General features: G+C 53.8%; 1 protein-coding gene across 4 annotated transcripts; it reads right to left on the minus strand.

Annotated features, from left to right (window-relative positions):
• Window positions 1-786: 786 nt before the first annotated feature.
• SEC14L2 (SEC14 like lipid binding 2) lies at window positions 787-22,272 on the minus strand. 4 transcript variants are annotated; one of them, XM_006069821.4, is made up of 12 exons: window positions 22,094-22,261; window positions 19,861-19,936; window positions 14,972-15,015; window positions 14,566-14,625; window positions 13,838-14,026; window positions 11,919-12,014; window positions 11,721-11,781; window positions 11,231-11,314; window positions 7,246-7,352; window positions 7,019-7,158; window positions 6,702-6,871; window positions 787-1,088 (listed from the first exon to the last, which is right to left on the minus strand). In XM_006069821.4, the coding sequence occupies exons 1-12, from the start codon at window positions 22,145-22,147 to the stop codon at window positions 958-960; spliced, it is 1,212 nt and encodes a 403-aa protein (XP_006069883.1). In that variant the 5' UTR covers window positions 22,148-22,261; the 3' UTR covers window positions 787-957. The 4 variants fall into 4 exon arrangements, with proteins under 4 accessions (XP_006069883.1, XP_006069885.1, XP_025123138.1 ...); XM_006069823.4 differs by lacking the exon at window positions 22,094-22,261 and adding an exon at window positions 21,448-21,695; XM_025267353.3 differs by lacking the exon at window positions 22,094-22,261 and adding an exon at window positions 21,329-21,695.
• Window positions 22,273-22,985: the final 713 nt, after the last annotated feature.

A 22,985-nucleotide genomic window follows, 5' to 3' on the forward strand; every position in this document is an offset into this window, starting at 1 on the left:
CGGGACTGCTAAGGCCTCGCTCAGGTCAGTGAGGAAGTGGGCTGTCGGGCAGCCTGGGAGATTCAGCGCCCTCACTGCCTTGATCCCAGCTGTCACTTTTGGGTGGGGTGCTCAAATGGAGAGTTAATTGATGAAAGCCTGGCGGCACTAAAAATAGGGGTGGAAGCCTCCGAACTCGCTCCCACCACCAGCCTCTCTGGCACTTCCCAGAGCTGGGATCTCGGGAGGTGACTTCCCTGCGCTCTGTTTGCATCTGAGGACAGTGGCTGGGTACCAAAGCTCACCGTCCCAGGAAGCTCTGAGTCACTGACAATCATTAGTAATCAAAGAGGCAGCCAGCGGGACCCAGGGGTTGCTGGATTCCTCGAGGTGAGGGAGAGGCCTGCCTCTCACCATTAAAGGGGAAGATCTGTGCTGATTCAGGCCACTGTCCAAGACCTGGGAAAAGCCAAAAGAGCCCAGCCTCGGAGACAAAGGGCAGAAGAGCCTCAGAACCCCCACCATAACTCTAGAAACTGGCTGCCTTGCTATTCCTCATTACCATCTAGATTTACATGTTCATTTGGGAGCAAGTTCCCACCCCCTGCAGCTGGCTTCCCTTAAGTGTTAGGTCTCAATCTCTCCCCTTTTTCCTAATGTCTTCCCTGCCACCCCATGGCACCTGCCTTCCTGTCTCAGCTGACACTGGACAGGTGAAGTTGGCACAGTTTACAAGGCAGATACTATCTCGGTGCCCAACCCCTGGGACTCCTTAGTAATATGAGAGGCAAGGAGACCCACTCCAGCTACTCTCCCAGTCTTTCTTATTCTCAAATGAAGGCTCCCCAGATCCAGCTCCAAGGTCCTTCTTCTAGCCCAGTTTTTCTGGGTGTCTGAGTGCTGGGGAAATGACCATTACAAGGGGCAGAAACTGATGGGGAGACACTGAGGGAGCCAGGCCTGCTGTGGGGGGAGGCATTACTTTGGGGTGACTGCCCCCAACTGTTGCATCTTCTCTTCTGAGGCTTTGTCTGGAAGCAGGACCTCCACGGTGAAACTGACCTTCTTTGCGTGAATGAAACTGTAGGTGTTGTCAAACCGCAGGACATCTGAGGGGAGGCAAAAAGACAGACACTCAGGCAGCCCCACAGAGCTTAGAGACAGCGATATTTGTTGACTGAGCGAGTCAGTGTGGTAGGTAATGAGGATGAAGGTGGCGTAAGCAATGGTCCTTAACCTTCTGAAACCCAGTCTAGGTGGGTTACAAGATGTTCATGAAGAGGGAAAAAAAAAAAGAACATGCCAAGTGCCAGATAAGTGGCAGAGACAGTCACATCTGTTAACAGCTTGGAAGGAGGGGGCCTATAGACTGAAATCATGAGAAAAGCTTTTTAAAGGAGTTAGAGCTTGAACTGGGTCTTGAAAGGGGGGGAACAGAGTTAGTAGCAGCAGTACTTGTTAAAATAATGATAGTAATGGTAACAACGGCTATTCCTGTGACTCAGGAAAGGGTTGGCAATCTATATTATTCATGGTAACTCTTGAGTTCAACTTTAGTCTTGTTTATAGAAAAAGGAAGTCACTATGTCACATGTGAGGAAGGGATGGAGCTGGAATTTCCCTCTGGTCTGCACTGCTGCCTGACTTGGGCCCTGGAAAGCCCAGTCCTGTTCATTTTCTGAAAAAAGTAAAATAGGCAACCTTTTTTTTAGGCAAACTTTTTGAACCAGAAATTTATCCCACAGAAAGATAAATGGACAAAGATGCTCAATGCACCCCTATTTGTAATCATAAAAGATGAGGAAAACTAAAATGTTCAAAGGAGAACTGCTTTAAAAGATTTTATTGAAATACTATACTGGATAAAAAGGAGGTGAGCTTCATGAGAATTAACCAGGGAAACTGTTGACAATATATCCTTAGGCCAAAAAAGCAAACTGCAGAATAGTCTGTAGACTGTTTACAACATTTTTGTTAGTATCGGTGAGTGCTTAGCTGCTTAGACATATCCAGCTCTGTGACCCTATGGACTGTAGCCCACCAGGCTCCTCAGTCCATGGGATTCTCCAGGCAGGATTACTGGAGTGGGCTGCCATGCCCTCCTCCAGGGGATCTTCCCGACCCAGGGATTGAACCCACGTCTCCTGCATTGCAGGTGGATTTGTTACCGCTGAGCCACTGGGGAAGCCCTTTTTGTTAATATATGTAAAAAAAATTTTTTTTTGTCTTTGTTATTTGGCCCACCTACACTGACAAATTTTACAGTGTCAAAACTCCTTCAAATATACACTGAATGACAGATGTTAATTCCTATGAATGTGTATGTGTGGGCACATGTCCTATATATTATGGAGACATGTAATGCTCCTAAAGGGATGGAAAATATTTGGTAGGATAATTCACAAGACCTGTTAGTGATTTCTTTGGGAGAGAGAAAATGGGCATGCAGTTGGCAGAGAAGGCTTCCAAGCCTTGGCCAACAAACAGACTGCTTTTAATCTAACCCTTCTTTTTTTGAGTTGTTCCATTCCAGTCAAACACCCCTTCCAAAGAACAGGGTGGGAAAACAAAAACACTAGCTCTGCTCTTTCTGCATCCTTGTCTTCTCTCACTTTTCCCAGCCAAAAAATACCCTGTGTATTTAATCCTGAGATGTAATCTTCCCCTTTTCTGACCCTGGATAAAATGCATAGTTGAAACCAAGGGTAGACATACCACCCACCCTTTTCTTCACGGTATGGACTGAGTAATAACAGTCATCAATTTTCTCTCTGTGCCAGAGTTCTTCAGGACCAATGGTGCCTCTGGAAAGAAGGAAACTTCCTCTCTGCCCTGGATGACAGAGCCTTAGCAACCAGAGTCAGTCATGCTAGAAGTCTTTGAGCTCCTTGGACCAAGCACCAGGGCTGAGATGACTCTGCCTAGCATGACATTCTGCCCTCAGAAACAAGCAAAGGGCTGTTCTTAGGCCCAGGCCTGAGGGAAGTGGAGGTCATGAATTGCAGTGGTTCATTTTGACACTAATTATGTACTCACAGACTCGTAGAGGCCCCAGAGATCCTCCAGGCTAGGGCTTCTTCACTTTTGTAGGGGAACTGATCCCCTTGAGAATCACAGCATACAATTTCAGATCCCACAGAGCCCATCATGGACCCTCTGGGGCAGTGGTTCCCAGTAGGAAAGTTACCATTCTGAAGATAGGTGCTGGGGGTAACCGTGCCCTCTCATTCGTGAAAGAGTCTCAATTAGTGTCCTTTAATTTCTCTTTTATATTCCAGATTAAAATGACAGTGTTAGTTGCTCTGCTGCTGCTGCTGTTAAGCCGCTTCAGTTGTGTCCGACCTTGTGCGACCCCATAGATGGCAGCCCACCAGGCTCCCCCGTCCCTGGGATTCTCCAGGCAAGAACACTGGAGTGGGTTGCCATTTCCTTCTCCAGTGCATGACAGTGAAAAGTGAAAGTGAAGTCGCTCAGTCATGTCCGACTCTTAGCGACCCTATGGACTGTAGCCTACCAGGCTCCTCTGTCCATGGGATTTTCCAGGCAAGAGTACTGGAGTGGGTTGCCATTGCCTTCTCTGGTTAGTTGCTCAGTCATGTCCAATTCTATGCAACCCCATAGACTGTAGCCCACTAGGCTCCTCTGCCCATAGAATTCTCCAGGCAAGAATACTGGAGTGAGTAGCCATTCCCTTCTCCAGGGGATCTTTCCAACAGGGATCGAACCCAGGTCTACTGCATTGCAGACAGTCTCTTTTTAATGTCTGGGCCACTAGGGAAACCCTGTATTCCAGATAGGAGAGTGTATTAAATTTTTAGTTATGTGTGTAGGTGGGTTATAATATGTATGAATTTTATTTCAGGATAGTAGAGGAGACATTAGATACTATTATAAAAGGGAGATGGTTTGTCTTTAAGATTTAAAAGCCAGATTAAGATCTCCTGCTCTAGCCTACTCCCCTCATTTTAAGGAAAAAAAGAGGAAAATCTAATTACTTAGAGGCAGTTGCTCAAAACACCTGGAGGGTTACTTGCAAAGCTGGACTCAGAACCAGGTCTCCTGGTACCCGGCTGAGCTGTTTAACCTCCCTACATGTTTCAGCTCTCTGACCACACTGCACACTCCCGGCAGACAGAGTTCAGATCTTTTTTTTTTCCTGAATCTTATTCTTTCCTAGACAAGTACTCTACACTCAGGGCCTCAGGATATATTAGTTGGGAGGAAAACAAAGTGGAATTAGTTCAAACTTTGAGTATACTTGGGAAATGACCGGCACAGCCCAGGGAGGGTTCGTGGGCTCCTACCATTGGACTCAGAGCTGTAATTTCTCCACTGGGTGGTTATGCTCTACTTTACAAAGGGTTGCCTGGTTCCCCCAAGGCATCACCTCCCACAGGTGAGCTTGTAACCTAACATCGGGTTCTCAGAGGCTCAGCTCTAACCTCGGCCATGGCCCGGGCAGCAGCTGACCCCACCACACTGTCTTTAAACCTGGGCAGGGGGCGTGGATGCTGGGGCTCTGTGCCTCCTGAGAACGGACGATAAAAAGCTCCCAGTCAAGGCCCCACAGGCAGGTAAACACTCCATCTGACAATGTATCCACAAGGAACTAAAATCTGGGACTTGCAAACCTAAGCCTGATTATGTTAAAGAGTTCATGGTCCTACGTGGTACTAGAGAGAGGCAGTGGGCAGTGATGGAAAATGGGCTGGGCTCTGCTCCTGGGCTGGGCCAATTACTTCCTGGGTCTGGGACCGTGCTCTCTCCTCTGTCACGTGACCATCTCTAGGGTAGTCTGTGGTCACGAGATCCTGCCCCAGTTCTTGCCTGTATCTGACTCTTGGTGTCTACACACACTACACTGTGGGACAGTATACCTCTATACCTCAGCTTCCCTGTCCTTTAAAATAAAGAAGCTCGGGCTTGCATGGATGAAGTGCTTTACGCCCCGAGGACGAGAGTGTCTGGGCTGGCGCTCACCTGATGCCTGATGCAAGGTATACCGCCTTCTCCCTCAGGACCCAGCAGCTCGCTAACAAGCATAGCTCTCCTCCCCGGGGAGCCAGACCACAGAGCATCTGTGAGGAGGGGGCGGTAGAGACTGAGGTTGCCTGGGCTGCGGGGGAGGACACGGATCTGAGGTTTGGGCGGTGGTGTGGACAAGTACAGAGACAGAGACATCTGTGGGACTAGTTCAGAAGTGGTGGTGTTGCCATGGAAACAGGGTGCAGGGCTTCTCCCCTCTCCGGCACTATCTCCTCCGGGTCTTGCCCTAATAAATAATAATGGTGGCCAGGGTGTGCTGAGTGCCGTACAGCAGGTATGATGCTAAGTGCTGCACAGACCTGATCACATTTCATCATCAGGTGTCCCCATGAGGTAGAGAATCTGATCCCTGTTGGAGCAATCGGGGGACTGAAGCTCAGGGAGGCCAAGTCACTGGCCTAAGGACTAGTCAGTGGTCAAGTCTATTGCAGCTTGATGACAAAGCCCTTACTGATTTTCCATGCCTGGCTCCTCGGCTCAGACAGAAGAAACTGGAGATTTGAGGGGGGTTTTCTGTGTGTGTATGTGTGATTTTTCTGCCTAGAAATATAGTACATGTTCTTTGTAACATAAACTGTATTTGCAGAACCAGTATAGAAAAAACATAAGCCCTCTATGTTTTCTTAAGTTCCCAGAGATACCCACCACTAGCGTTAGCATAGAATCCGCAGACTTCTTTTGACTTTTTATTTTAGTCAAAGTGAGGACATACCATATATGGTATGTCTCATGCCTTATTTTTTTTTTAACATGTTAAGAGTCTGCCTGCAATGCAGGAGACCTGGGTTTGATTCCTGGGTTGGGAAGATCCCCTGGAGAAAGAAATGGCAACCTACTCTTGCCTGGAAAATCCCATGGACAGAGGAGCCTGGTGGGCTACAGGCTCCCATGGGGTTGCAAAGAGTCAGACACGACTGAGTGACTTCATTTTCAGTTTCAGATATCTTATACATCACTTTATTCTCTTTAATGTGATATTATGTTCTACTGTATAGACAGACCATAATTTATTTAATAAAGCCATTTAACTTATTGTCAGTATCCCAAACTGCTAGGAACATCTGTGTACCTGTATCTTTGTGTCATTGTATAAATATTTCTGTAGGATAAATTTTCAGATGTAGAATTGCTGAGTCAAAGGGAATTTGACCAATATTGCAAAGCTAAGTGAGGTTAAGCACCTTTTCCCATGCCAATTTACCATTTTTATTCCTCTTGAGTAAACTTCCTGTTCATGTTCTGTGGTCACTTTTTGATCAAGCTGGAGATGAGTGAAGCTCAGCAGAGTCAAGGCTGGGTTCTGCTCACCCTGTGATCCCTGCACCTGCCCAAACTGTTCTGCCTCGCTGATGTCTGGGGAAGGGGCATCCCCCGGAAACGTCTGATAGCGGCAGTCACAGCCCCAGGGAGACCTGGAACCAGAGAGCAGGTGTTCTGAACCCTTGCAATCACCCAGCACTGTAACTCACCTTTACCTGGGAGCATCAGGTCAGAGTCCTACCCTGCTGTTAACCAGCTGGGTCACCTTGAGCCTGCCCTCTCACCCCTCCATCCTAGCAAGAGAGGGTGGAACTGATGGCATTCTGCTTCTAGTGCTAACCGTCTGTGAGCTGAAATCCAGGGAGAAAGAGGGACCTCACAGGCAGAAGCTAGAGCAGGGGCTTTTAGAGACTCACAGATGCCAGGATCGCTGCAGGTGAGGCTCCCGTCCTCGGGCACCAGGTGGGCGTTGTAGCGCTGGCTGGGCAGCACCTCCCTCATCTCCCCGGCCCGCTGCCGCTCCCCCATCTTGGTCTTCAGGAAAATCCCAAAACCGATGTCCGAACCATCCGACATGAACTGCCACCTGCAGGGGACAACCACGCACTCAGACATGACTCCATCTGCATGTGCCCTCTCTAGGGTCCTGTCACCAAGGCTTCTCCCACCCCAGCCCTCCGACCGCCACCTAGGGTGGCAAGCTCCAGTCTCCTGGGAGGGTCCAGGACTTTACCTGAGGACACAGCCCGGGAAGAGGATCTCATACTCCACTTGGTGGGAGGAGCCCCGGGAAATTTGCACACTGTGCTCATACTGCTGCTTCACCTGGTCCCGCACGTAATACTTCTTGGGGATGTCACCCCCGTAGTTGATCTAGAAGTGGGGCATGGAATGAGCTGGAACAAGCACTGGAGCCAGGGATTCCCCGGTTACCTCCAGTCCCCCCAGGGAAGCACATACCTTGGATTTACATTTGGGGTTTCCATCAGGGTCAGTCATGGTGCCCCCATACTCCACAGGCAACTGGTCAGGGCTGATATATTTCAGCAAAACCTCCTTCCAGTTTGCTGGCAGGAGAGGGAAGGAAGGAGAAAAAAAAAGAGGATCAGCACTAGGCAGGATTTCATCATAGCCCAGGCAGTCTACACACAAGAGGCAGAACAAAACCCGTCCGCCCCCGCACACCAAACACGGGCCTTGGGAGCACAGGACGTGCACACAGCTCTGCAGGAGGTTCAAGATGGGCCATCACCCAGAGGACTGCCCTATGCTGTACCAGGAAACAAGAGCAGAGTCATGTCCCCATGGCCTCTGGCCAGCTGGTCAACCTGAAGCAAGCCACTTTGCTCTGAGCCTAGGTCCTCCTGCTGCCTTGCAAGATCATGGTGGGAGGGAAGTGAACTAAGCACTTAAGGAGGTCTTTGTCCTAAACTGTAAAGTGCCCTATCCTTAGGAGAGTGTATCATTACTCCCAGGAAAGGGACACAAACGTCTGAAGGGCAAGCAGGAAGGAACAAAGAAAGGGAAGGGCATTCCATGCAGAGGGCATGGCACGTGCGTCAGGCAGGAGGGGCTGAGTCAACGCGCTCTGCCCTGGTTAGACCGACGTGAGGGCCCGACCGGGGGTCTCGTCCCCCATCACCCTCTGTGCTCAATCATGACTGAATGAATGCGTCACTGTAGACTAACCTCTTAAGAGAGCTCCCTTGGCTTTACCCCCAGGCACACTTTCACTTCTGCTCTTGTTTAGGCTGTCTGGCAACCGGTGATTTAGGGTGTTTTTTTTTTTTTCTCTTATTTTAGTAATCAAACCCTTTCCTGGTAGGAGAGTTGGCCTCAAGTGCAACAAAGGCTGAGATCCACTTCTCTGCCATTTCAGATTCCTAAACGAGTGTCAGCCAAAGGACAGTGTTTTGATCCTGGGAACCTCTCTGTGCTAACTACAGACACCAGACACAGGCAGCAGCTCCGAGTCACAGGGTACCTGCAGCATCCTGTGTGGCTGGTGCGGCCTGGAAACCCATGAGCACAGTCCAGGGGCTCCCAGCCCGCAGGGATCTAGAGACCTGTGACTAAGCGACTCCAGGGCCCTGTGCCCGGCCTCGGGGTGCCCAGTCTTGCGGTGCCCCGTCTCGGGGTGCTTCCATCTGTGCTAAGCTGCAGCCTGGGGCGAATTTCTGCCTCGTCTCTGTTGAAGATCTGTGCCTTCCCAGCCCAAGGCGGGTTCAGCTGAAAGGGTTTCAGGTGTGGGTGGGAACATACTGAACCTCCTCCGCGGCCGCTGCCAGGAACCCGAGCTGGGCTCACGCACGTGGTGGGCGGCAGCCACAGAAGAGCCAAAACTCATCAAGAGCCTTTCGCTCAGACTTTTTCTTCCCCCAGCTCAGCTGGAGGGTTGGAATCTGGCCAGGAGCATTCTTCCCATCTTACAGACAGGAACTGAGGCAATAAGGACAGCACTCGTTGCGCCAGAGCCAGCACCAACAGCCAGAGGTCCTGTGCCCTCCAGACTGCTTCACGCCACACCCAGGCCTCAGCCCGTGTTTGCAAAACCTCCACATTCAATGTGGTGCCTGAAGGTGAGCATTCAGAAGCCTTCAGAATTAATTCCCTTTCCTCCCCCTCAAGTTCAACTCCGGAGAAGGCAATGGCAACCCACTCCAGTACACTTGTCTGGAAAAATCCCATGGACGGAGGAGCCTGGTAGGCTGCAGTCCATGGGGTCACCAAGCGTCGGACACAACTGAGCGACTTTCACTTTTCACTTTCTTGCACTGGAGAAGGAAATGGCAACCCACTCCAATGTTCTTGCCTGGAGAATCCCAGGGACGGCAGAGCCTGGTGGGCTGCCGTCTATGGGGTCACACAGAGTCGGACACGACTGACGCACCTTAGCAGCAGCAGCAGCAGCAAATTCAACTCCACAGGTGGCCTTAAGCCACCCATGAAGCCGATCTACTTTTCTAGGCTTTTCTCCCACCACTCCACGTCATGCTCCAGCCAGACTCGCCCCCTGCTTGTCCCTGGCTGCCTTGATTCCCGAGCATCTTCCCTCTTGGCTTTCCCTTGGCCCGACGTCCACCGGCTTCCCCGCCAACCACTTCTCCATCTCCCTGGCGAGCTCCTCTTTCTCTGCCTGCCCTCGAGCCTTGATATCCCCCATGCATCAGCCTCTGTTCTGCGGGCAGTCTCATCTCCTTCTCAAGGTCTCATCTGCCTTTGTCTTTGTTGTTCTTCCATCGCTATGTCGTGTCCAACTCTTTGCAACCCCGTGGACTGCCGCACACCCGGTTTCCCTGTCCTCCACCATCTCCCAGAGTTTGCTCAGATTCATGTCCATTGAGTCAGTGATGCTATTTAACCATCTCATCATCTGTCACCCCCTTCTTTTGACTTCAATCTTTCCCAGCATCAGGGTCTTTTCCAATGAGTCAGCTCTTCGGATCAGATGGCCAGAGTACTAGAGCTTCAGCATCAGTCTTTCCAGTGAATATTCAGGGTTGACCCTCTTTCTGAAAAGTCCCAGATCTCCTAACTGGAGTCTGTCCCTAAGCTTTAGGCCCAGGCCTCCCCAACATCTGTACATCTCACAGTCTCCTCAAATTCAACCTGGAGCTTTTCCTTCTGGTTGTATTATTCCCCAGTGGAAGTGATTGCAATGCTCGGTCACTCGTGCCAGACCCCAGGGAGCCATTCTAGATTTATCTTTCTCCCTTCCTATCTCCAGCCAATTGAGTTCCACCTCCTACAGAAGTCTGAAATCCATCCTCCTCTCTGTCCCTACCGTCCCCAGCCCTGCTCAGCCTTTCAACTCCAGGCGTGTGGACTTTGGCTGTGGTGTGCAAAAATGGTATCTCGTTCCTCACAATCAACAGAGAATCAGATCTTGGCACCTACCCCGCCCCCCGATTAGAACTCCTCTCCAGTGCCCAGGAGCCTGCCAGAGTCAGTGCCAGTGCCCTGGGTTCTCTGCCATCCAGCTCCTGGCACCCGGCTCCCTTCCCACATCATCTCTTGCTCCACCCTGGGTGCACGCTATAGCCACCTTTGCCACAGTGTGCAAAGTCTTTGCTAAGCGCCCTTCTCTCTGCCCAACGGCTTGCTGCCTCGCTTTATCCAGCCGCCTGACTCACTCCATAGCTCGTAGCTGAGGGAGGCATCGCCCCTACCCAGGCTGGGCAGGCTGAGTGCCCCATTCAGTGTTCCCATGGGCTCCTCCCTTTTACATGTAACGTCACACCCTGCTGTGGTTTTACCCAGGTGGCTCAGTGGTAAAGAATCCACCTGCCAATGCCGGAAACGCAGGAGATGTGGGTTCGATCCCTGGGTTGGGAAGATCCCCTGGACAAGGAAGTGGCAACCCACTTCAGTATTCTTGCCTGGAGAATCCCATGGACAGAGGAGCCTGGTGGGCTGCGGTTCATGGGGTCTCACCGAGTCGGACGCGATTGAGCACACACGCATGCTCACGCTTGATACAGCTGTTTGTCTCTCCCTTTCCCGAGAGGCCACCAGCTCTTTAAGGGACTCTGTCTTCCCTCTGTGGCCTTGACACCTATCGAGTCCAGGGCTGGGTGCACAGCAGGAGCCTGGGCAACGCGGCTGGCTCTGCTCCTGGGACCCCCTGCTCGGCCGCGTCCAGGGCCTCTTCTGGCTTGTGGCCCAGCTTTCTCTTAAAGGGCCCTGTTCTGTTTCATTGCAAGCTCACTGAGAATGAGGGCTGCCACTTCATCCACCTTTGATCCCCCAGAGCATCACAGGAAGAGTTCTCATGAAAACAAAGAGGAAGAAGCCCCTTGCTGGGGCCCAGCCTGCTTCCGGGGTGCCACTGCGCCCCAACCAGAAGAGGGAGCCTTGGCCCTGGCGGCTCGGGCCTTCCCTATGACGCCATTCCCGGCGGGGGTGCTGCCACGCAGCCATGGTTCAGAGAGAATGGGCTACTCACCTCCCAAGACCTGGATCTTCTTACGAGTGTCCTCACTCAGGAAGGGTTTGACGAGGTTGTAGGCCACAGGGAACAGCTTGGGGGCTACAATAGAGACCAGGGCACATGAGCCCCAGAGCATCCCTAACCATTGCCACGTGAGGACCCCCTGCATCCCTAACCACGTCCATCACGGCCACCAGCGTCGGGCCACACGCTCCCGGGACCATGGAGCCCACGTAGGCAGCCTGTGTGAAGTTCGGCTGGCCCATCTGTACAGGTGGAATGCTCCAACTTCCTCACCAGGCTGGGAGGCTCCAAGGAGGTAAATGCTAAAAGCCATGCGAATTATGAAGGCATCTGCATAGTCACAGGTCAGTCTTTGGAACGTGTCCCAAGACCGCCACCCTGACCTTTGGCTCATTCTATGTTTATTCTCCCCTGAATTTGTCCCAGGAACATTTTCGGCCCCTCCTTCCCATTTGGCTTCATCACAGGTAGCCCAACTTACCTTTAACGATAAAAAGACGCTTCAGCGTTTCGGGATAATTTTCCTCAAACATGCAAAGAAACTGTGGAAAGAATTCAGCGGGCTCAGAACTCTGCGCCAAGGAGAGAGGCTCTGCTTCCTCCAGCCTCCCCCACCCCACAGGGCCTCCGAGCACCCCCATCTCTCACCCTCCCACCCCACCCCAGCCCTGGCCCTCACCTCCCCGTAGGCCTCCACAGCCGGCTTCCAGAGATGCTTGAGACCCAGGCCCTCGCAGTCATAGATCAGGGTGGTGGCCTCTATCTTCTTCCCCAACTGCAGGGGGACAAGAGCAGAAAGTCACATCACACGGCCCCGCCCCCAGAAACACACACCGAAGGCCACCCCGGTTCAGGGGAAACACTGATTGTGCCTTGTGCCCACACTGCAACCAGATCTGGACAGGGCCAGACCTAGAGTTTTCCAAATCAGGATAATTACCCCCAGGCCGGAACTGTGGCCTAGACAAGGCCCCTTCCCGTCTAGATCGCCCTGCTCTCATCCAGAAAATGACTGGGTAGACCAAGATGACATCTGAGGCCCCTTCTGTTCTGCAGCTTGACCTGGTTCTGCAGCTCCCTTTCCTCTGCACTCCACACGGCCACGTAGCTCGCAGGCACGGATGCTCTCCGGCCAACAGGAGCCCTAAAGGGGCATCCCCATCTAACGCTCCTCTCAACGCCTCGGCACACACTAGGTGCTCAGTGACCGTGGATGACACTGCTGAAATGTCCCCAAACCTATCACATCGTCTGACTGCATGTTTACGACGGCTGAGGAGGAGGGAAAGAGAGAAGACCGTGGCGGCTCCAGCTTGCTCTTCAGTCTTTTTCCCGTAAGAGAGTCAGCTGTCCTTCTCTCTGTCTGAATTGAGTTAGACAAGCAGAGAATCTGAGCTCACTGACACCAGCGGCACCCAAATAATCATCCAAGGATACGGTGGTCCCGACAGACTCCACTGGTGCCCAGGCAGCAGGAGAAAAGCAACGACAACATAGTATACTTTTACTTCGCTCAGTTTAAAGGACTGCCTCTTCTTGCAATGGCTGAGTCAAAGATCTCTCGTGATGAATGTCACACTGCACTTGAAAATATGTGGGTTGTTTTCAAATCTTTTTTGATATTGATTTCTAACACAGATTCCACAGTGTTAAAGAGACCAGACTCTGCATGATTTCAATACCTTTATACCATGAAATTTTTGCACCTTGTTTTACGTCCCTTATATGTTCCAGTGTCTCCTGGTTTATAGTCTATGGGAACTTGAATAGAATTCATATCCTGCTGTTGTGTGGAAACTGTATAAATCTTAATTATGTTGAATTGGTTCATAGTGCTTTTTCGTCTACTGTATCCTTCTACTGGAGAAGGAAATGGCAACCCACTCCAGTATTCTTGCCTGGAGAATCCCATGGGCAGAGGAGCCTGGCAGGCTACAGTCCATGGGATCGCAAGAGTTGGACACGACTTAGCAACTAAACCATCCATCCATTCATATCCTTCTACTTTTCTATTAGTTTCTGAAGAGTCTGATATTGAAATTCTAACTAAAAATCTTAATTTATCTACTTAAAACAGTAATTGCAATATACAGAGAAACTGTAGTTAACTTTGTTCTGTACTTTCTAAGTCTCCTGTAAATGTATCATCATACTTCCATAAATTAAAAAATGAGAAAGAAAGAAAAATAAATCAAAGGACTGTCTCTTTTTTTTTTTCCTGACTGCACCATGCTGAACTTCCCCAACCAGGGATTGAACCCCCACCCCCTGAAGTGGAAGCAGGGAGTCTTAACCACTGGACTGCCAGGCAAGTCCTGAAGTTCTATCCCTTGTTCTGAGACAACACCCTCCCTATAGTTTGGGGCTTAATTATGGCAATAATAGCTGGTAAGTGTTTCTCAGTCCTTACTTGGAAAAAAAAGATGAAATCTGGAAACACAGGTCAGTCCCTAAAACTCTGTAATTTCACTGGTCAATGAAATCCACACATCAGGGCCTGAGCCCTGAGGCTGCACTTCAAGCCATGTGTGACATCCAGGCTCCGGCGTGACCGACTCCACTGGGCAAACCCCTCTTCGGCCATGCCGGCCCCCTCACCTTTTCGGTCTGGCGGACACATTCCTGCAGCAGCAGCTCACAGTCCCGCATCTTGGTCTTGAACAAGTCCTGCTTGCTGGCCGAGAGGAGCAGACCCTTGGCGTCCAGGGGACCAATGATGTCGTACCAGATGGGGGAGCCTTCCAAGTCGTAACCGCACATGCCCCCTGAAAGGTACTGCTGGACCACCTGGGCCAAGACAGAGGGGGGCGCCTGGTCAGCAGGCCCAGGGCAGCCACCCCTTCCCTGTGTCCAGGGCCTTCCTCTGGGTTTATCCTCCCCTGGGTGCCAAGGATACTCATTCAGTGACTCGGCATCGTCAGACCTTTCCTCTGAAGGCCCCAGGCCCACAGTCCCAGGACTCTGGCCCTGACAGCCCTCCCATGGGGTACTGTACTGTCCTACAGCAGTCCCTCCGGCGTGTCTGACTCTTTGTGACCCTATGGACTGTAGCCCACCAGGTTCCTCTGTCCATGGCCTTCTCCATGCAAGAATACTGGAGTGGGTTGCCATTTCCTCCTCCAGGGGATCTTCCCCACTCAGGGACAGAACCTGAGTCTCCTTTGTCACCTGCATTGCAGGCGGATTCTTTACACGCTGAGCCATCGGTCAACTTTCGGCCTTGTCAGACCTTTCATCTGAGGGTCCCAGTCCTGTGGATGCAGGATACAGGCTATGGCTGTAACCGACCTCCTCACGTGGGGTGGGGCGGGATAATCTGTCCTCACCTCTGGAGGCTGCCAGCTCATGATGTTGTCAATGTCCTTTTGTTTCCGGAACTCCACGTGCTGCAAACACATAATCGGGACTTTAAAAAAGCGGGGCAGGGGAGGGGGCTGCCCTTAACAGGCACCTAGCAACGGGTGACAGCACGAGCGGACCACGGACCACAGGTAAGTCACGAGAAAGCCACTGGCAGGAAGAGAAGGCAGTGCCTGTTTCCAAGGTCTCAGCAGCACAGATTGTAATTCCTGGTTGGCCCAGAACTAGGAAAGCTCTGCTTCCTGGGAAGGGACTGCACTTTGTCCCCCAGGATAAGGCAGTACAGGCTGTGATCAGGGTTGGAGAGGTGGACAGAAGTCCGGGCACGGTGTGATTCCAATGGGCAGGAAGAGAAGCAACCAAGGGTCTCACCTTCCGGAGCATGGCCTCGGATTTCTGCAGGTTGAAGTTTCTTGCTGTAACAGGGAAACACGGACAACAATTAGGCCAGTAGCTTGGGCACTGAGGACTAACAGACTGTCCTGCTCCTGTGCTGGGGCCCTGGGGACTCTTAGATCTCCCTGCGTGTGGAGGTGGGGTGAGGACGTTCACTGAGGGTTTGGGGAGCACCTCGACCCCTGGGCTTGCAGGGAGAGCAGGTCAAGGCTCAGGGCAAGTGGGAGCAGCCCTGCAAGTTCAGGGTCAAAAGAGCTCTCTCCTAGTGGATGCAATCAAGTGAAGGATCTTATCTCCTCTCAGGAAAAGCGAACCCTGGACTCCCTTATCATTTAGCCTTCTCCTTCCAAAAAGCTAATCTCCTGCAGGGTCTAACACTCAGTGCTGAGAACTTGACCTTGGGTTCAAAGATGAACACAGCTGCCGGTAATCTGGGGCAGGACTGGCAGTACATTCCAGTAGGATGGGGGTGGCGGTGATGAGCCTCCACTCATCAAAGGGCCCATGCATACCCCAGGGGGACAGAGGACCCTCCTCCTCCCAGGATTCCCAGAAAGTTTCAGAATCAGAGTTCCCCTGGCTCAACGGTTCAGCGCTGAAGAACTGATGCTTTTGAACTGTGGTGTTGGAGAAGACTCTTGAGAGTCCCTTGGACAGCAAGGAGATCCAACCAGTCCATCCTAAAGGCGATCAGTCCTGAATATTCATTGGAAGGACTGCTGCTGAAGCTGAAGCTCCAATGCTTTGGCCATCTGATGAGAAGAACTGACTCACTGGAAAAGACCCTGATGCTGGGAAAGACTGAGGGCAGGAGGAGAAGGGGATGACAGAGGATGAGATGGTTGGATGGCATCATTGACTCAATGGACATGAGCTTGAGCAAGCTCGGGGAGTTGGTGATGGACAGGGAAGCCTGGTGTGCTGCAGTCCATGGGGTCACAAAGAGTTGGACACAACAGAGCGACTGAACTGAACTGAACTGGGTCAACTCTATCTCACGCACAAACCTCGACGTGCTGTCCTGCTCACGGTTCAACACAAACCCCTCTCTGCCCACCAAGGCCACCTGCTCCCAGACAATCCAGGCAGCCACATGCACTTGGCCCTCACTGTTGTTCTGAGCAGAGACCCTCAGAAAGGAGGGGGTGCTTCCTCAGCCACATGACAACCCTTCCAAGCAAATTCTGTGCTGCCACCCTGAGTCCCCGCCTGCCAACATGCTGCCCATCCGTGGATCCTTTAACCATCCGGCATAGCTTGGTGTCAAGTCCATCCACTTCCCTTTGGAGGTTTTCCAGTTTCCCAGCGCCTCGCCTAATGTGTGTGGGCCAGAGCACAGGTGTTATCTACCCTTCTCCAATGAAGCCTAAGAACCTTCTCAGCAAGAGGCCAGGTCCTTAACTCAAGTGCAGCTTCCCGTCAACTGAAACCCCCAAATCCTTTTCACCTGGGCTACTGAGAAGCCTCTCTCCCACAGGCTGAGAGGCGGTTTTCTGGATCTCTCCCTATCAGATTTCACCCTGTTATGGTCAGCCACATTGCATTTCTTAAAGAGCCTCTGAGATCCACATTGTGGGCAATTTTGCCATGCGGCCTGTGAACTGCCCCTCCCAGCTCGAAGTCCTCTGTGGGTCACATCGACATTCAGATCTGCTGACAGCCCCGGGACCTGGGCCAGACAGGCTGCCCTCTGGACCGCCACCGGCCCCTTAATCACTGCTCTCTGGGAGCGGCTGGGCACATTCCCTGACTCTGCTGCCCTGAAATACAGTCCACTCTCCTGCACCCAAAGGATGCAACAAGAGATATGCCCAAAGCCACACCCGTCACTTGGGCCAGACTTGCGCCTGCAGAAACGAGCAGCCTTGGCTCTGGGGAAGTTCCTTTTCATGGTCCCCTTACAGGTGCCGTCATGGCAGTGGGGGGGTGGGCAGCTATCAGAGGAATATGATCTGGGTTTGCATCTCAGCCCTTCCGCCTTCTTCCTGTTTGATCTTGGACAAGATATTGCAGCATCTCTGGCTGAATCACCCAATGAGCTAAAAAACACTTCGAAGACACAAGGCACCACACTGTCATGACGGGGGGACGCAGTCGGACCTGAAAGTGGGAATCCTCCAGGCGAGGGAGGGAACCCCCAACTGTGAAGTCATCTTCCTGGGAAACAGGAGTGGTGGTGAATTGTGAGCCCCTTATCTCAGTGAATCTCTCTAGTTAACCCTTAGTGGCTCAGGCCCAATATTCAGGGTCTTCAAGGGCCCTCCCCAAGCTGCCACTGCCTCTGGCACTGCGGGCCTGAGGCCTCCCCGGGGCTTCTGCTCCTTGGTCAGGGGGCAGCTCAGGGCACAGCTTAGGGCACGGCCAGAGAGACGGGCCTGGGAGCTGGAGTCCTGGGTTCTTATTTCATCCCTTCCTAGTCCTAGGAAATAAGGAGGCTCAGCCCTGCCCTGCCGGGCTCACAGGTTTCCTCCACCTCCTGGTTTTATCTTGCCATCTGACCCTCCTCCTCACTAGCGTACCCAGAACTGGGGAGGGGAGGGTGGGTGGTCAGGGAGAGAGTGATGTGTGAGGGCCCGAGGGCCAGCAGAAAGCTGAGCCCGTGTCGGGGAAGCCCTCTCACACCTAAGGCTAGAGAAAGACATCTGGCTGGCAGGTGCCTTGCAAATGTTTTCTTTAGGATGAAAAGGGGAAAGAAAAAAGGATTCTTTTAAAAAGGTGGGGGGGCAGGGCGGAATTCCCTGGCAGTCCAGTGGTTAGGACTCTGAGCTTTCACTGCCAAGGGCTCGGGTTCGATTCCTGGTCAGGGAACTAAGATCCTTGCATGCTGCACAGCACGGCAAAAAAGGAAAAGAAAAGTAAGCGGACAAAAAAACCCTAGTTGAAATTCACAGTAGAGTCTGACCAGGCCTGAGCTCCTGCCCAGGAAAATGTGGGGCACGAATGACGTGCAGAGGAGATGCGTCCTGCGTTTGAAGAGGCGGAGCTTGGCCGGGTGGAGAGGCGGGTGGACAGCTGCGGCTGCCCGAGAGGGTGCTGGTCTGAGGACCAGGGGCCCGGGGTTGCTGCCCTGATTCTCTTTCACATTTGCTGTGTGGCCTCAGGTAAGCGCCCTCCCCTCTCTGAGCCTCGATTTTCTCATCTGGCAAATGAGGATGACCGCACTCCTCTATTCCTACAAAGAGAGGGACAGGGGCTATCCCAGGGTTGGGGGTTGGGGTGCCCGGGAAACCAGCTGCCGGCTTCTCTTAGATAAAAGAGAGCTGCAATGCTGTTCACCTCAACGGCTCTCTGAAACCACTATCTCCCAGCCTCAAGGTAGCTGGGAGGTGTGTCTGATCCTCACGCAGCTGGCCCTTCAGTAAAGGCTGTCTGCCCACTCTCCCCACCAGCCCCCTTCTAGCTGCAGCCCTTCAGTAAAGGCTGGACCAGAATATCCTCCCACTCTGGACTGACTCCACCGCCACCCCCCGTCGCTGCCCCCCACCCTCTCTGAGTGGGCGCAGGTAGGGGGGGTTCACAGCTTTTTTGGGGGTGGGGGAAATGGCAAGTGGCACTTTCTGAGGTACACAGAGCCCCAGGGGGGCTCTCCTGATGGCACGTGTCCGGAGCGGGGAGGCCTGCTAGCAGCGTCTCCAGAGTGCCCCAGCTATTCAGTTCCTGGACTAAAACAGAAAAACATGTCTCTCCACCTGTCCCAAGACTCGTAGGGGACGCACGTGTCTGTGTCTATAAACAACTAATCGGCCAGGACTTAAAACTTTAATACTGGGGGCTACAACTCTGTATCCCCACTCCAGTATTCTTGCCTGGAGAATCCCATGGACAGAGGAGCCTGGCGGGCTGCAGTCCGTGGGGTCACAAGAGTCGGACACGACCTAGCAACTAAACCACCACGATTCTGGGTCCTGATTTAATCTCTGCTAAAATAACACAGCAAAATGTTCTCTATTATTTCTATGTCTGGGAATAAAGTTTCTACAAAGGAAGAAAAAGAGAAATATGTCACAAGAATTGAGAGAGAGAGAGTGGCACCTGACTTGAATCACAGAAGAGGAGAAGAAAGAAAAGCTTTCAGGAGTTGCAGCGTAAGGTTGAGCCGGACCCCGACGCTAGCAGAAACGTGTACATTTCACCAGCACCTGCACAGCACCGTTATGGCCCACCCTGCAGCAGGCAGGACACCCGATCTCGTCCTGCTCTCCCACACAGAAGCCGAGGACAGAGGTTCACTCCTGACCCAGGTACAGGCCAGGCAAAGCTGGAAGAGATCTCAGGGCTCTGGAACCAGATGCTGGCTTGAGGGGAGTTTTGTAAACCTAGATCGGGCTGAATGCCACCCATGGTATTTCCCCACGCACTCTGCCCCTCCCTGACATACATGAACCTCTGGCAGCAGGCAGCCTGCCGTTCCCACGGAAGGGGCCAGCCTCTCCCACGGCCAAGACTCTGGTTCTGAACTTGGCTCTGCTTCCAACTTCCCACCAGCGTGGGGCCTTTCTCGGGGTTTCCTCAACCTGCTTCCTCACATCCATCAGCAGAGTGTGTTCATCCAGTGGACGGACAGGGCACAGGGCTGGGAGCCAGCCGACCTGGGCTCCGGTCCTCTGCCTGCAGCTCAACACTGTGCGACCTGGGGCAAGTGACCTCACCTCTCTGAGCCTCAGTGTCATTATCTATCCAATAATATCCAACACTATCCAACAGGAGGGTTGAAATTATCTAATAATCAAGAACCCTTTTGGTTCTAAAGGTTGAATCCTCCAGATTCTGAGAGCGCCAGGGGCAGGGTTCCCAGAGGGTGCCATTTCTGTGACCCAGAGCAAGCGTCTGGCCCAGCCTCCCTCCTGCAGCCCCTCTCCCCTCACCTCGGAGCCAGCGCAGGAGAAAATAGTCGTCTGGATTCGGCAGGGCGGGCAGCACATCCTGGACATTCTCTCGAAACTGCAGCGAGAGGCGGCTAGGTGAGCGGCAGGTCCCACCCTGACCACCCTCTGCCCAGGGCTCTCCATAGAGGCTTTCGCTGGGCTCCTGCTAAGTACGGGGCAACTCTGCAGACACAGGCTAAGCACCTGGGCGGCTCGGGACCCTGTGTGGGTTGTGCTGGTGGGAGCTGGGTAGCAAGAGGAGGTGGGCAGGAAGTATGACACCACCCCGGCCTGGCTGCGGGCACTTACACACTCCTTTGTGGCCGATGGGCAGACATGTCCCTAGATAACTGTCACGGTAGACAACCTGGGGTGTGCCACCGTAAGGGCATCTGTTTACCAAGCATTTCTGGTGTGCCCAGCACTGAACTTGGCACTGATTCACTCTTCACTCAGAGTCCCTAGAGGTATGACTGCTCCTGTTTTACAGATGAAGGAATCAGAGCTCAGAGAGGTTAAGTGACGGCCCCAAGGTCAACAGCTAGAAATCAGCAGAGCTGGTGAGCAAACCCCCCGGTCTGTCCCAGGCCAGTGCAGGCACTCTGTCCACCATGGTCTCCCCCTTTAGTGACGGGATGCGAGCAACGTGCTGGGGGGCAGAGGGAAGAGTTAGATTCTGACTGGGGCCAGGAAGGGGGGGGTCTCATATGACTTCATATAATAATGGCATTTGAGCTTGAAGGACTCCAGAGGCAGCAATCCAGGTGGAGGGAGCAGTTCCAGGCAGAAGCCACAAAGGGGAAAAGGGTGGCAAGCGCCAAACAAGAGCTGGACAGTGACCCCAAGGATGGCCACGCCCACATCCCACCACTCTGACCCTGGCCGTGAGCACATCCCCACGTGCTGTGCTGTCCCCAAGCCTCCTGCTCCCAGTCACTGACCTACGGGGCAGCCACAGAGGGACCAATGAGGACCCACCACCTCTGCCCCTTGCTGGGGTCAGCCAGGGACTGAAACCATCCCAGCCGGCAGACAGCTCCCAGAACCCCAGGGACTCTGGCGTACCGCCATCCCTTACCAAGGACCCTCCCCAGTCCCCGGTTCCTAGCTTAATCACCACCTAATCCCTTCTCCGCCTGGTTTCCCCTGCAGGTCAGCAGTAATATCTGAAACCTCCCTACCCCCCAGCCTCCTGGGATGGGGAGGCCCCGCCCGGGCGACACCTTCATGGGGCTGATGCCACAGCCCCACTATTACTGACAGAAGGTGTCTGCCAACCCTCCTCCCCCAGTTTCTCAGCAGTGGAAAAGTGCCCAGCTGTGGAGCCTCCAGCCCTTAAGGCTGGACCCAGTCGATTCCAAGAATGGCCACTCTCTCCTCTCCCCAAGGGCAGCTGGTGGGAGAGGGTAGGGCTCCGAAACTGCTATTCCCTTCCTCTGCCCAGGCACCAAGGCAAAGCTAGGCTTACCTACTGAAAAGCATCAGCTGGAGTCCCCAGCCAGGGAGGTTGGGGGTGGGGGAGCGGCTGGGTGGGCAGGACAGGGGAGTTGGGGTTGGGGTGAGGGGCTGGTCTCAGCTCAAACTAACCCCAACTCAGTCTGGCCCCGGTAGGATCTCAGGCTTTGCACCAGCAGGTGCTCCCCTTCCACCATCTCGTCCAAACTCCTCAATATCTTCCCTCAAGGAGCGAGCAGAGAAGGACCGCTTGTGCCCAAGGTCGCAGACAGCCTCGGGGCCAGAGCAGAAGCCATCCAAGTCTCCCAAGGAGCCCTCGGGAGGAGGCCCCTTCCATGTGCCACTCACTGCCCCTCTGCCAGAGGAAAGCCTCCCGGAAATGGGAGGGAACCTGGGGCCCTGCCCCTGCCCCTGCCCCCGGGGCCCGGCTGCCAGTGCCTGCGAATCAACGTTGCCTTTGTGCCCACCCCCACCCCCCCACCCCCAGCTGGCTCCGTGGGCTCCCAAGCAACCACTTCTTTCCCAGGTGGCAGCGCCGAGGACTCGCCCAGGGATGGGGCCGGGGCGGCCAAACTTCCCCGGGGTCCCCTCGGCCGGCGGAGGGAGCCAGGGAGTGTGGGGGTCGGCGGCCGCGGGCAGCTCAGTGCGGCGGTCGCCGCTCCCTCCGCCGGCCGCCCGCGGACCCGCGCTCGCCCCTCCCGCCCAGCCCCTTCACCGGCCCCCCGCCGCCGCCGGAGGAGCAGCCGGCCATCGTCGCCCGAGCCGGGGCGAGGCTCACCTTGGCCAGCGCCTCCTTCTGCTTGGGGCTCAGGTCGCCGACCCTGCCGCTCATCGTGGCTCAGGCTCGGGGTGCGGCGGTTGTCGCAGCAGATGGAGCACCGACGCGTTCTCCGCCGCCGCCGGAGTCGAGTCCCAGCCTTTTGCCCGGGCCGCGTGTGGCGGCCAAGCCCCGCCTCTTAAAGAATCCCAGGGGGCGGAGCAGGGAGCGATGCGCTGGGCGCGGGAGCATCCGAGGCGGGTCCCCTCCGCCCTCCTGAAGCGGGGACCTGGGCGGGAGGGGGCGCGCGCGAGTGCCCACCGGGGGCCGAGGCCGGTGGACCGCGGCCGGTGGACCGCAGTGGGGCAGGAAGTCTGGGTTGCAGTCCCAAATTTACCTTTAGCTCACGGTGTGACCTTGGAGGAGACACCTGAGCTCTCTGGGCCGTGTGACCCCATCTGAGAACTATCTAATGATTTCTTGTAAGATCAGGTACCCAGGGTGCCAGACTTCTCCTGCCAACCCGGGAGGGAGCTTGCCTGATGCCTTTGTCGCGGGGGGCCAGGTCCCCTAAGACTAGCCATCATCTCCAGGACAGTGGCTTTTTCTCTCTGGGGTCCTTGCCTGCCTCCTGTCCTGCCATGGATTTGGGGCCGCTGCTGCCAACCCAACTGGGGCCCTTGCAGGAGTTAACAGCCTTTCCCCTTCCTGCTGTGGGGCAGGCAGTCTGAGGGGTAGGGAAGCCCAGACCTCATCTCCTGACCCAGGGCCCTGTCCTCTGCTCCTGACCTTCTCAGCTCTCCGAGAGGGTTGCAAGGTGCTGGCACCCTTCGCTGGCATGGAGGAGTGCTTCCTCTCTGGGAATCAGAAGATCTTGGGTTTGAATCCTAAATCTTCCCCTTCTTTTTATGAG

The sequence above is a fragment of the Bubalus bubalis genome, chromosome 17, assembly GCF_019923935.1.
Source record: "Bubalus bubalis isolate 160015118507 breed Murrah chromosome 17, NDDB_SH_1, whole genome shotgun sequence".
Classification (NCBI taxonomy): Eukaryota; Metazoa; Chordata; class Mammalia; order Artiodactyla; family Bovidae; genus Bubalus; species Bubalus bubalis.